The 13998-nt window shown below is 42.5% G+C and overlaps 1 protein-coding gene across 2 annotated transcripts in view; it reads right to left on the reverse strand.

Moving 5' to 3' along the window:
• LOC8034905 (myosin light chain kinase, smooth muscle) overlaps positions 1–13998 on the reverse strand; it is a 110545-nt gene that overhangs the window by 15932 nt on the left and 80615 nt on the right. For both annotated transcript variants that reach the window (XM_040503829.1, XM_002410725.4), the window contains exons 4-7: positions 12358–12564; positions 5834–5975; positions 3775–3974; positions 2300–2452 (exon numbers count right to left, since the gene is read on the reverse strand). In XM_040503829.1, coding sequence (XP_040359763.1) covers positions 2300–2452; positions 3775–3974; positions 5834–5975; positions 12358–12564 — 702 coding nt within the window. The remainder of the gene's footprint in view (positions 1–2299; positions 2453–3774; positions 3975–5833; positions 5976–12357; positions 12565–13998) is intronic.

Here is a 13998-nt window from a genome sequence, read left to right on the forward strand (position 1 = left end):
TCCTCTTATGCATTCTCTGCCGCTCCACCTTTTTTTTTTCATTTCGGTGGCCTCTTCTCGTGGAGATCTGCCGGGCTTTGTCAGTATATAGGAGGCTACGGTTATGCAAGGTAGGAAGCCCGCGCTAGAGGCGGGACAAGTGAAAAACCTTCTCGTAGCGTTCATCCTCTATGTGGCTTCATACTTCGTCTCAGCTTAGCCTAGACTAGTGTTTGTCGCGCCTGCTAAAAGCGCGAGCTAGTTGCTTTGGGTCATAGCCTCCTCTATACTGACAAAGCCTGGCAAATCGCCACGAGACGCGGCCGCCGAAATTAAAAAGGTAGGGCGTAACACAACGGATGAGATGAGAGCCAGGTGACGGGCGCCCCCCTGCGGCGAGGCGCCGAAACACACTTCTCCCGAGTGGTGGAATGTCCGCTCGTGCTCCTCGCGTTCCTCACGCTACCGCTTCTTTCCTCGTCGGGTTTGAAAACCATGTTTTGGGTCCTCGCCGCTGAAAAACCTGCGCGCTGAGTACCAGGTTCACGAGAAATACTCTCTGCTACCAGATCCTCGCGTTCCAAACCTGCGACAGGGCACTCTTTGGCTCCGTCGTCGAACTGCCAGGCTTTCTGCGTACAGAGGAGGCTATGTTTGGGTGAAGCCTCGGCGGCTGCACGAGCGCTCGTGCAGCGACTGCTTCAGTCAAAAGAATAGGTCTAGCCGTTCGCGCTTGCACAGATTTCGCAGCTAGTCCACGCTAAGGTGAGACGAAGTACAGGGTGTCACAAAGGAAACTTTACACGGTCTTTTTTACCGCAAAAATAAACTAGGCATCGCTGAACGCTCATTCTCCGCCCAAAAGGTAAAGCTAGAGGTCACAACCAGATGGCAGAGTTTCAGCCCGATCCGATAACTTATTCAAAAGTTATAACTGATTTTCTAAAAATTTCAGCGGGAAAATAGCGGCCGACGGAGTTTTCAAACACATGGGGCTCTATGGCACCAGAAACCGAAAACGGGCAAAAATGGGCTCCATTTTCCAATTGAAATTTTCAGAAAATCACTTATAACTTTTGATTAAGTTATCGGATCGGGCTGAAACTTTGGCATCTGGTTGTGACCTCTAGCTCTACCTTTGGGCAAAGGGTGAGCGCTCGGCGATGCCTAGTTTGTTTTTTCGGTAAAATAAATCGTGTAAATTTTCTTTTCTGACACGCTGTATAGCGCATAAGATCGTGTTTACGGGTCGAGACGCCAACGCGATTGGTAATGAACTGCATTTTCCACACGCAACTATTTCATATTTCGCTGCTCCAACTGCTTTTTCATCCTTAATAGTGATAGTATTCAATGCACTTTGTAGTTCACAGCGTCACTCAGTGTGCTGGTGAGCAGAGAAAGGAGTTGCAGCGATGCTCGGCCAATGCTCCAGGCACCGTCCCGGCAGCGCTAAGACAAGTTAACGAAAAAACTACATACAAACAAACATGCTCACACAGAATCTACGGAAATATATGTACGCAAGCAAGTCAGCATAAGCAAAGAGAGCGGAAAGAAGGGGTAGTAGATTACGCTAATATTCGGCTGCTAGTCTTACAGAGCCCCTGAAAGCCGTCTCTCTTAAGAAGTATTGTTTTATTTAATTGAAGGGGAGTGCTCTCCAAAGGGCCGCTGCTCTCATCAAGCACGATCCCCTGTGGCGTAGAGTACGTGCATACTAAAGAGCGACGTCCCTGCCAGTAAGAATTTAATTCGAGGTGCAAAATCACATCAGTCGCACTATCACCCAGAATTCTGCAGAAAAATCTAACCGAAGCAGTAATTCTGCGGTGTTGCAGAACCCGCCACTTAAAGGGGACCTGAAAAAAAAAACGTTTGTTTTTAACAGTCTTGTTGGGACACGCGTGCCAAAAACATTTTACGCAAAAAAAAAAAGTTTCTTTAGAGCGATATTGACGGCGAGATATTTATTTGCAATTCTACGCGAAAGGTCCTTGACGTCACGGAATGGTCATTCACTCAAGGAGAGGGTAATTCGCTTTTTCCACCTAACGTGACGGTGAAGCCAATCCACCTCTCCTCCGTGCCCCCGAAATGCCGAGAAAGAAAACAAGTGGAAAGGTGGTGACTACCTACTAAATCTCATCTCGCGCCGTCAATATTACTCTAATATTATACTTTTTAGTAAAATATTTTACACGCGTGTCCCAACCAGCCTGCTTAGAGAAAATGTTTTTTAATGCTTTTTTAAGAGCGTTGCAGGAGTCCGGTGGGTTTTGTGTGTGTGTGCGTGTGATATTGCACAAGCAATACTCACTCTTTTTCCTTGACTAGGAGCACTGCGATGAAGTCCTTTGCGTCGTCGGAAATCTTTTCAAAGCTCTCGTCGTCGAAATCATACTCTGCTCTCGTGACGTTCGCCATGGTTTCCAGTTCGCTGTTGCCCATAAAAGGCGAAAGCCCAGAAAGCCTACAAAACAAAGCAGAAATGTACAGCGAGGAACACAGCATTTACCGATGAGAGTGCGTTTATTCAACTTACAAAAATGTTATTAGAATATCGATTTTCCTGACTACTGTCAAAAGCGTGCGCCGGTATACGTTTAGTTCATTTGAATAATTAGTAAATACAGGTACAAATTTGCGTTAGGTAACCCACAGGACGGTTGCTACATCAAGTTTACGAACTCCATACTCGTGGCAAAGCGTATGATAGCGTGTCAGTTTTATTAAGCCAAGTGTTGCTGTCGGACCTGAGCGAAACTTTGCATAAATTAAGCATTTGCAATATAATTTTGAATTAGACTCTTTATAGCGCAAAGACTGAAGCAAGACATCAAGGAACACAGCCTAAACATGGTTCCTTTTTAAACAAATGCAGCAGTTCATCTGAAAATAACAAGACAAAATCATTTGGATACACGCCAATAGACAGTTAACGGAAATCAAAGCAAAAAAAAATATATTAAGTTTAGGAACGTATGAAAGCCATCTTTATTTTGATGCAACTCAACTCACAACCTCGTGCATGGTCGTCTCTATTTTATCATTTTCTCTAGAGTATCGAACGCATCTACTGTGTGTGTCAGCGCCGTTAAACATTCAATAGGTGGCGCAAATCATCGCCAAATTAAAAGGGTTTCACGCGGTATACATCCAACGATCTTCCCAACCCGTTAAGGAGGTTGGTAAGAGCAGAGAACCGCTCACTAAGTCATTTCTTGTTCCTTCCACTTTAGAGTGGCAGAAACTAGTGCCGTCGCGTGTGGCGGTGCTTTGAAACACTGGCTAGAGGCGGCGCAAACTACCGACCGATTCAAAAGGTTTTTGCACCACATACATTCATTGATTCATCCAACCAGACAAGAACGCGAGAAAGGGCACGAGCACCACCCAACGGATCCTTTTCTTTCTTTCCCTTCTTTTTTGAGGTGTCGGACACTAGCGCCCCAGACGCGCAATTGACACCCTCCGAAACGTTAGGATTGGCGGTCAAAGTGCCACGTGTGATTCTTATGTCTGACATTCAGTAAAAGAGGACCGAAAGTGCGCGGTCGGAAGAGTCACGCTGACCGTACGCGTAACTCAAATGAACGATAGTCAGGTACAGCTTCAGAAACACAAGGAGTGGCCAATTATGTTGACGTTTCTCGCTTCCAGGTTCGTTTTTTAATGTTCCTTTTGGCTAATGCTGGAATCTGATTGGTTGCGCGGAGGTAATGAGATGGCAGGGAGCCGCCACGCACTGCGTCTCTTAAGCCGCCGGAGAATACAGGCTTGCATTACACGTACAGGACATAGGTGATCACCCCGACGCTCCACATGTCCGTCTGGTATCCGACCATCTCGAAGTTCACCACCTCTGGAGCCACGAACTCCGGGGTGCCGAAGAGAACCTGCAGTTTCTTGTCCGGTTCGTAGAAGCGCGCCAGGCCAAAGTCGATGAGCTTGATGCGGTTGCCGGTGCGCGACGTGCACAGGACGTTTTCTGGCTAAGAAACAAAGACAAGAAAAGAAGCAGACTAACGCGAGCGCATTTTACAAGACACAACAGTAAATGTCTCGAATTTCGCATTGTAGTTGAGTTTGCTATAAAATTTAATATGACCCATTCACTTCAGGTTTTATAACATGACGTACTAGTAGTGATAATCTCCCGATATATATGTACTGCTTGGCGATACTTGTATATAATTACAGGATTACAGGAGTAGTATCAGTATCCAAATCTAACTACGTCTGCACAACTCTAAAGCAACAAGAAACCATCAAACGCTACCACCAAAATATCAGTTAAACAACATGTGTGATACTATATTTCTGTTTGCAGTATCAAATTAGAATAGCCCACCTTATACCACTCCTACTCCCGCGTTTTATGTAATTTGATGTATTCATGCATTGCAATATGTTATGCTGCATCTGTGTATCCTTGCCTTTTTGTGCGATTCACCGAACACTGATCAAAAGTTTTGTGAAAACGACGTTTCGCACTGAAGCAACACAGACATTTCCTTGGTCACTGCCAAGGGGCCCAGTTATTGAGGGACACATAGCACTTAGGAAAATTTAATTTCTCCGTTATTTTTTGTTCTAATATTTAATCCGCTAAAAATGAAGAGTTAGTTGTAATCTCAGAAACTTTATCGGATTCATCGAAACATATAAGTCTGTAAATTTTGAAAATATTTGGAACACGGGGTTCGTAATCATGGTGCAAAATAACCCTCCATAGAAACTACAAGTTTCAACAAAATTTACTAATTTAATCAATTTCAAATACGTTCAAAATGAACCTATAAGTATCATACGTTTACTTCACTTGCTAAAACCTAATTAATTTAATTGCTCTATAACTCATTACACTGGCCTCCCAGCAATCACAAAGGCACCACCAATCGTTTTCCTCCGATATTAGCATTTTTTTTGCAGAAAACGTTCATTCAATGTTTAATAAAACACCCGGTATAGGCTTCTGTCCATAAGGCTTATTTTCCCTGTCACTTGATGCCATGTGATGTGCGTCATCTTACTGAGTTTCTTCACTTTCTATATTATGCTTCCTGGCAAAAAAAAAATATAACCACACTTTTAAAACTTTTAACTTTTAAAAAAGGAACAGTATTTCAAAGGTATAAAATCAAGGATTGCGTTGTCACGCGCAGCAACATAGGAAGAAGCAACCTACAAACCATTCCCATTTCGGTCACTAGGCACATTGTCAGGGCATCAAAGTGGTGACACAGAGGTGCAATCTAGTAAAGAGGAGAATAACCCCATGGTGTTTTCCCGCCCACCTTCTTTTCTATATTCCCCATACATCCTTCCATTACCTTCGCCCCCAACCGCACTGAATACGATCCTGTGTATAAAAACTAAATAATGATAATTATGTTTTATCGAGTCGTTTCAAAAAGCATCTGAAACAAAGCGCATAAACGTTTGAAAATATTAATTTAATCACGCAAATACCTCATGGGAAGTGGAGGTTTGATGCTTTATTAAGATTGATAAAATACAGTTCATAAGAGCAAAACTTACGAAAAACTAAAATACACCACTAGAAAGCCGAGTCATGCTGAGAAAAAAAAGAGGCAGTTGCAGGTTTTTTTTCGGTTACCATCTAAAGCCACCCACAACGCCCCATACTTTCCACGAAGTAGGGAATGTCCAAATAATGAAACCTGGATCTTCGGACCTCGACGCCAAGACAAACAGAATGAAAATTTGCCGATAGATGGATACCCCAGCCGAGTTGTTGTAACAAGAATAAGTATTTTGCTCATTCCGCAACGAGCTTTCGACAAGTTCACATGGAATTGACACAAGAAGGTAGGAGAAGGTCACTCACTTTCATATCGAGGTGAAGCACATTCTTGGAGTGCATATAATCGATGCCTTCACAAATTTGCCTCACGAAAATCGCGCAGGCTTTCTCGGTGAGGACAAAGTCATCGTCGATCACTCTCTCAAAGAGTTCACCACCTTCAATGCTGAAATTGAAAAGAAAAACACATGTTTTTAAATAAAGTTAAAGCACATATTTTAAGCTAGTAAGCCTAAAAGTGGGATTAAAAATGACTCGAATCTTTTCCAAACACATGTTTATCCTAAATAAAACTAAGCGTTTACATATTCAGGGGAAATATACAGGTAATAGAGCACAGATAAATGACACTACATGGCGCCAAATTTAATGATGAACAACTATGGCAAGAAAAGTGGCATAGCAAAACCCTTTAAAGGAACCGACGCAATGAGAACGATGTGAAGTTCCTACAAACTGTGCTGGGTAAATCAGCAGAAGAGAATAAAATGAGAAAGTTTAAAGTCGCTGAAAAAAATATTTCGAAAGGTCACTCAGAAAGCGGTTTATGTTGTTCCTGCTGGGCTTGAAGCGGCGGAGTAAGAACAATACTGATATTTTGATATAATATTCAGATTTTTTCAGAAGTCGGCACTAAGAGAGGTCTTTCATGTTTACTAGATAGAGAGATGAGTCAAATTATCGGCAGACAAAAGCTGATAATATTGTCGAGTCACCAGTTTTACTTCTTACTCTATCAACAGGATTGTTGTTACAGCAGCACGTCACAGTTTCAGTGGTAGCGAAAACATTTCGAAATCATTCTAGGGGAAAAAAGGACTACAACATTTAAGATCCTGTTAAAATTCCGAACGGTAGCCTTAGTGTTAATGTTCCGTTCTAAACGCTCTTTATGAAACTTGAAAATGATCTTCCTGGTTTACTTTGTTCAAGCATGTTTAGAAGCTCTTGCTTTTTGTTAAAAGTTCGTAGTTTCTCACCTATTGGTCACACGGCACAGTTGTATCCGTAAAAAAAAGCTTCTTCTAGAGATGAAGTGTTGTCCGAAAAACCACCTCAATATATACCACGAAACTTTTACCCACACAAAAGGAGGAACGAAACTTTTAAGCTTGATGTGACGTTCAAAGTCTAATCTCCCAAGACAAAACAAAATGACACCAAACGGACAAGCAGAACAAAAGTTCTCGTGTCGACGCCTTCTGTTGTGTAACTAACGTCACATCGCCTGGATTGCCGGGGAAGAGAGAGAAAGGAAGGGTGAGGGGCGAGGGTTAGGTGAACACACGTCAGTGATATTCGCTCTAGCCCTTAGCCGCCTGCCAGATTTGCTTATCTTTAGCCGCCTCCCCGATGTGATTAAGCAAATCTGGGAGGCAGGCCAAAGGCTAGCACGTGAACCACTGAGACGTCCCTATGCCTAAGGCCCCCTCTCCCCTCTCTCTTCCCTGTAAACCAGGCGATGTGACCTCCATAAAAGCGCTTCGATCAGAGAGCCGAAATCGACCTGCTGACTCACTCCCTAAGCCTTTCCAAAGACGCCTGTCTACGACTTCAAAGTTAGTGCTGTGTTTCTTTTTTCTTTTATATCGAAGTGTTCACACTGACTTACACTTGCTTTCAGGCAGAGTGTGTGTGGAAATCGTTGTTAAAGTTTCAGCCTATTTTACCTAGGGTAAACAAACATCGTTATATTCTTTACAATCAAGCATAACAGATTTGTTTAATTCATACCAGATGTGTTTTAAACATGGCAGATAGTTTGATCAATCCGTGAGTTCATTGAAAGCAATGTAGAGGAAAGAATGTCTACATTTAAAGCACTTTATTTGACAAATTTTTATTGTTGTAAATCTGTCCATATTAAGAAACACATCTTGATTTGTTTAGTTAGGGAAAATGCATTATTAGTTTTTCTGCGCGATTTTCTTTGCGTGCAATATTACTTTGTTTTATTGTTTTTTTGTAATTTTTTTTCTTTTGCGTAATGATTCGCTTGCAATACAACACCACGTAACTGACGAACGAAGTGGAAGGTAGATCGAAACCTCAGCCGTTTAATTTTCTCAGGAGGGCACCGCTTTTTGCTCGTGTTCAGCTTGCTTCAACCTTTCTTACTCGATAGTCATTTCATTAATTTTCGAATTAAAAACGCATAGAAAGCATCAAACAAGAGATGAATTGTAAATGAAACTTATTTGGGAATTTTCGGTACGGGAAAGGCTTGATATAAATCATCACTGTAAAACTGGCGTTATTTAAATTATGAATTTACTCACGATTTAAATCATCGAGGTTTCTTATTTTTCATCGTGCCTTTATTGTCTCACCATAGCATGAAAAGTAAAGAAGGTTATACTACGAGCTCTTTAGCACTGATCTCAATTTCACTGAAGGAATGATGGAGGAGTTGAATCACCAGATAATGCTATCCCCTCACACTTGTTGCTCTTGCCGCTGTCCACCTCAAGGTAAGAGAAAGTGTAAAAGTGTTAGCGCCTGTACCTGCAACATAGGAACTGAGCCTGATGAACTCTGTACATCTTTTATAGCTACACAGCTACCTGAACCTTTTTTATTGCATGTTTAATAGGTAAATATATCCTCATGTACAGCAGCTGATCCGGATGTTTTCTTTCGAGACATTTTCCTCTAAAACAACATATCTACAAAGACATTCTGGTTTCACTATGGAAACCAGTACAGTAATCAAGAAAATATGGCTTCTGAATTATTAATAAAATGGATAAATTTTTCCGCGCTCTTCCCGAAAACGTGTTAACCTCACTTAATATAGGAATTACTACCTTCATAAACGTTTGTATAAAACTTCAGCACGAGTGATAATTTCACTTTTGGCCAATAGAGTTGTAACTGTAAGGAAATCTGTCAATCTAGATATTTCGCAATAACACCTGTTGCTTTATTGTCACATTACAAGGATAACTGGACGTCCATCCACACTTAAATGAAAAATAATGACAACGATTCCGCAAAATGGTACAACTTCAACCCGAACCGTTATGTCTCATCGCGTTTCAGATTGACTCTATTCTGAACCAAATCCTGACGATCGTCTGAATCTACCGAAAACAGCAAACTCAAATCTTAGCATTTGTGGCAACGTATCCTCGAACTTTTTTTGCCTCATGAACAAAACAAAAAAAACTTTTAAAATACGTAAAAAAAAGAAAACCTCTAGCAAGCACACGAGTCAAACCCAATACCCCACGATCGTTATCAAGATGCCGCCGACGCGTGGCAGGGAGGAACATACGCGCCCCGGGTTTCGTCGCCCGACACCGCCTTGCCCAGCTATTCCGAGCCTTGGCCCGAGTCCTCCGGGCACTGGGTCGAGCTCTCTAGAGATCGCGGGGAGGAGGCCCCCTACTTTTTTGGCACCGGCTCCCGCGTCGCTGTTGAAGGTTAGGCCGTGTTTTATATTTCGTTTCGCCCGCGGCCCTCGGAGTTCTTTGTCTTCCCTCCCTGCCATGGTGGAGAGGATTGCAGACTGAGGGATCCAAACCGCGAGACAAGCAAGGCCGACGCGCTGAGGTGCAACCGTGCCTTCGCGTGTCGGCCCCTGGAGGAACCTCGCTTTCTCGCTTTTTGTTTGGAATGTATATTCGGAGCTGTTCGCGAAAGAATGCAGAACGGAGGTTGGATAGAACAAAAAGGGGAGGGGGGGATATGTCGTAACACTGTAAGTGATCGTTTGAACCCGTCACAAACATTCCTGCTGCAGCGGTACCTGCTGCGCAGGGCATAGGGATCTGGACTGTGCTACTTTCCTCGGATTCGCGAGTCTAAGCAACCAAGCTTTGTCCTAGCAGAAGAGGGAAGCGTGCGAAAGATGCGGAACGTAAGGTGATATTTACGGGGGCTGTTGAGTCGCGTTAAAATGCCAGCTATCAAGGAAAACTCTTTCTGACGGTAATATTGTCTGACGAGAGTAACCAGTGTAAAAATATACCCATCTTCTTAAACGTTTTATTTGGAAGGTTGCGTTCATTCTATATTGTTGTCGATGTTCCAAATTGTTCTACATTGTCGATGCTCTATATTGTTGTCGACGCATTGCCTTAATTAACTTTTACCCCGAGATTAGTTTTTAGGATTTCGAGTGTTATTCATACGCGATTTCATTTCAAATCGAGCAAGTAAAAAGAGTCATGACTCAAAAGCCATTGAAAAGGATATAGAAAAACTTTGAGCGCGTTGGAAGGGCAGTAGTACGCTGATCTGCACTACTGCACAGTAGTGCACATTGGAAGCGCAGTAGTGCGCTAATGTGCCTGTTGCACTCGTGCAAGAGGCACAAGGTTAAGGTAACAAAACGCGGATGATAAGAGACAAAAAAACAGCTCTGGCATGTTATCGCCCCGGTAGCCTTGTTCCTCATACACGAATGGTAGCTTTAGCGCTCCACCGTGATGCTTATGAACTCCAAGACTCGTTTTATTATTGACTGATCTAATGGTTTTTTATGACGCTTGACAAGCCTCAAATCGGAACCATAAGTTTATTTTCAATAATAATTATATTAACATTTTTTTAGTTAATTATCCGTGTCATCGTTACGATTAGTCCTCTATACTATGTCTCCCTGGTCGTGTAACCCGCACAAACTGCATTGGTGTAGTTTTCGTGTTTTTATTTTTTTAACAAATCTCTTAAACGTAGATGAAAAGCAAATTCTTCACTCGGACGAAAGTTAAAACCGTTTTTTCGTCCTAGTTTTGCTTCTCGAGCTTTTACTTTTAAATGTATGACATCTATCTCTATTAGATGTTTTTGACCATTCCACCAAAAAAATCAAGAAAATAAAAAGTGGCTTTTTTTAGAACATTTACATTGAAATTTGTAGTTTTACAGTTCCTCTTGTATTCAAAGGTACTTTTAGTTAAAATCGATCTATTTGACTATAAATATTTTGAACTTTTTAATAGGTATTCGTTGAAGCTTTTGATTGATATACCATTTATGTCGTAAAACTGAGCGTAAAAAAATTTATCACCCAAACCAGTTCAATTATCGTCAAAGGAATCCTGGTTGTGGATTTGGCTTGCCAAACTACCTAAAACAAAAACGCATTTATATCAACACTTCGCTATTTTATCGCAATCTAATAGACCACATAAAAGAGTTCTTTGTTGTGAAGAAGGTGTCTGACCCTGGCCAAATTCCCAAATACCTGACTTGTGACGATCGTTCAAATCCCCAAATCTGCCTTTGAGCTTTTAGAAGTAAAGAACTTGATAACTAAACATTTAGCACAAAAACAGTTTTCATTTTTGCAATAGTGAGAAATTTTTCACGGCGCATAGATATATTTGTGAAAGAGGCATTTGAGACATGACACTTTCTTTCTTTGCGATTTTAAATTAAGTCGCCCCCGTGTTAATCTTCGCATTAGCGAAAGTCACAATGCAGTCGAAGGCTATGCATATACGGGCATAGAGACACCTTCTAAAAGCGAAATATCACGAAGCATGCATTGCTCTTTGATTGATGTAGCGTCTGCATATACACGAGCAGAAAGTTAAGCGACGTGAAGTTGCCCCTTGGTGGACGCATAATTGGCCTCCGCAGCTCGCAGAGTCCGCTGAGCTCTGAGTTGAATTGAATCTAAGTATTTTGTTACTGTTTGCTCAAGATTTCCAGCCTGATAAGTACTTTATACCCTTTCGAGAGATTTCCTGAAATTTTATTTCCGCCGTCCATGGTAGCTGCTGTCTTCAGACATGCAATCCTCCAAGTGTTTAATGTACAGATATTGGCCGAAAGTGCCAACTGGCTGATCGCGCGGCCTAACCGCCCTCGAAGCTACCGGGTTCACAGAGAGCGCGCACAAGCGTTCAACAAATAAAACCTCAAACTATCTTCTAACTTAAAAAAACACAACTTTCAAAGGGTGCTTATTTTTGACCTTGTTAGAAATGAGTCCACAAAGTTAAGTGAAAGGACAACATCTAACCACAATAACAAAGGTCTTAGGAGATCTCCTCCCTGTTATTGCTATATTTGCCCTTGAATCTTCGTCCTGTAGGTAGTGTTTGATGACAACGCACCTGTTTTCTTTGGGTTGTGAGGTATTTACAATGTTATTTTATGAACTCATTATTTTAGCAGGGACACAAATCTTGGAGGGTGTAAAGGGGCGCAGTTCTCTCTGACCCCCAGCAGAAGAAATCGCAACGCTTGATGCGCGCATTGGACAAAGGATGCGTGAATTTTAAAACATGGAATTGATGCCCGCGACGTTGTGGACATGTAGTGTTCCCCCCACGCCGCTTGTTGCGTTATAACCTTGGAAAATTGGTATTGGTACATCTAAACACGCAACACCTTTTCTGATTTTGAGTTTTATTTCTTCACGAAGAAATTCTGTAGGCCTCGTAAACAGACAAGAGGGCGACACGCTTCCTGAGTTGAAAAGTACGCTCCGAGTACTTTATTCTGGTTCCCTCAAAACCCGCGAGGCGCCGACTAGGACAGCGGAAATCAAACATGTACATTAGAGAAATATCTTAAGGGAACCGACTTACAGTTCTAGGATGAGAATCATCTGTTTCTTAGAGTCGTCAAAGGCGTCGTAGAGTTGCAAAAGCCGAGGATGTTGAAGCATTCGCATGATCTCCACCTCCCGTTCCACGTCGGCGCGGTCATCGGGCCTTGACGTCTGGATGAACTTGGCCGCCAGAATGCGACCGGTCTTTTTTTCCTCGCATCTGTACACAGTGCCAAACTTGCCTCTGGGTGACGAAAAAAAAAAGAAACACTGTTTACAAACAAGTTTGCGTTTGGCGACACCGTATGTGGGCGCTGTGCGCGCTCAGAAACCAGATTCGTCCGAGGCGAAGCTTCTGTGCATGCGCAGTGCTGACAGCAGCGCCACCGCAGCGGAGTGACTTCAGAGAGTTGCGTTGGTCTATACTGCGCTTCTCGTTAAGTCCGACCGCGGCCGACTCCACCATCCAATCAAGCGGCGCATAAAAGTGCATCTTCGTGGCGCTCGTCGTCTTTGAGCGTTTCCTGTAACCGGTTAAACCATGTCATGCACATAAAATAAATGCGCAGTCGAGGACTGTAGACGCCCTGTGGACTCCCTGTAGACGCCCTGCAGACGCCTACAGTCCTCGGAGTATCAAAAGAGTCAAGAAGCGAATTCTCAAAAAAAAAAAAAAAACTTAGCAAGTAGCGGGACATTTGATTTTATTGCACATGTGGCAATGTGATGGATAAAAATAAGAAACAAAACAGGTCCCAAATTGAACCCTTTTGGTACTTTGATGCAGGGCACCATAATGGTAAAATATAGCTATATTTCAGTAATGGTACTACGCTGACGAACGTGGTAATATACAATGTAGATATGTGTGTAATTATCTGATTGAGCTACTTGTATAGCGCCAAATCAATTTATAATGTTGAATACTTTAGTAAAAATGTAATGGTAAAAGCGCGGTCCCAAGTTCAATGTAGCATACCGAGACCTATTGCATCAACTAACCTAAATATAAAACACCAAGCTGCTGTAATAAAAGCGACATTCTTCAGACGAGCGAATTCCTAAGACAGTTGAACTCTTTCAAAATCATTCAATGTACTATCACAATCAATGCGAGTGTGAACGGCGCTCCGCGTGGCCCGCGTTACTACCAGTGACCCCTGTCAAATTCTCCGTAGAAAATGTACAAATAAAGGTACTTTGCAGACAAGACTTCGCCTGCGACGATCGTTGTACCATTCTGCACTACCGGATCATCTGCTAGCAAAGAACGGTCGGCAGAGCTACGAAACAGTTGACTAAGTACCAAAAGCTTTTTTTTCTTTTTGCTCCATTTACGCTAGCAAAATTAGGTTATAAACATATTTGTGAGGGAAATGTTTGGCTATTTGCTTCGCGGACCTTATGCAAGGGCAAAGGGCCAAATGCGTTGTCGGACACAAAACGTTCGGGGGTAAAAGCATACACAATGTCCTTAGTTCTATAAAGACCCAACAACAATGCATGACGCAACATAAATCAACGGCGAACTTTTCTGCAAAGGTTCCGCGTCGCTCTGAATTATTTTCACCCTATAATCGTTTCACGAAGATGGTGGCGGCAACGTTCGGCACATGCAGACTACCTGTAAGTGCAGGGCGGCGCAAATAACGCAGGATGATACGTGTCTTTAAACGCA

This window comes from Ixodes scapularis, unplaced genomic scaffold (genome assembly GCF_016920785.2).
Source record: "Ixodes scapularis isolate PalLabHiFi unplaced genomic scaffold, ASM1692078v2 PGA_scaffold7__128_contigs__length_106722199, whole genome shotgun sequence".
In the NCBI taxonomy this organism is placed as follows: domain Eukaryota; kingdom Metazoa; phylum Arthropoda; class Arachnida; order Ixodida; family Ixodidae; genus Ixodes; species Ixodes scapularis.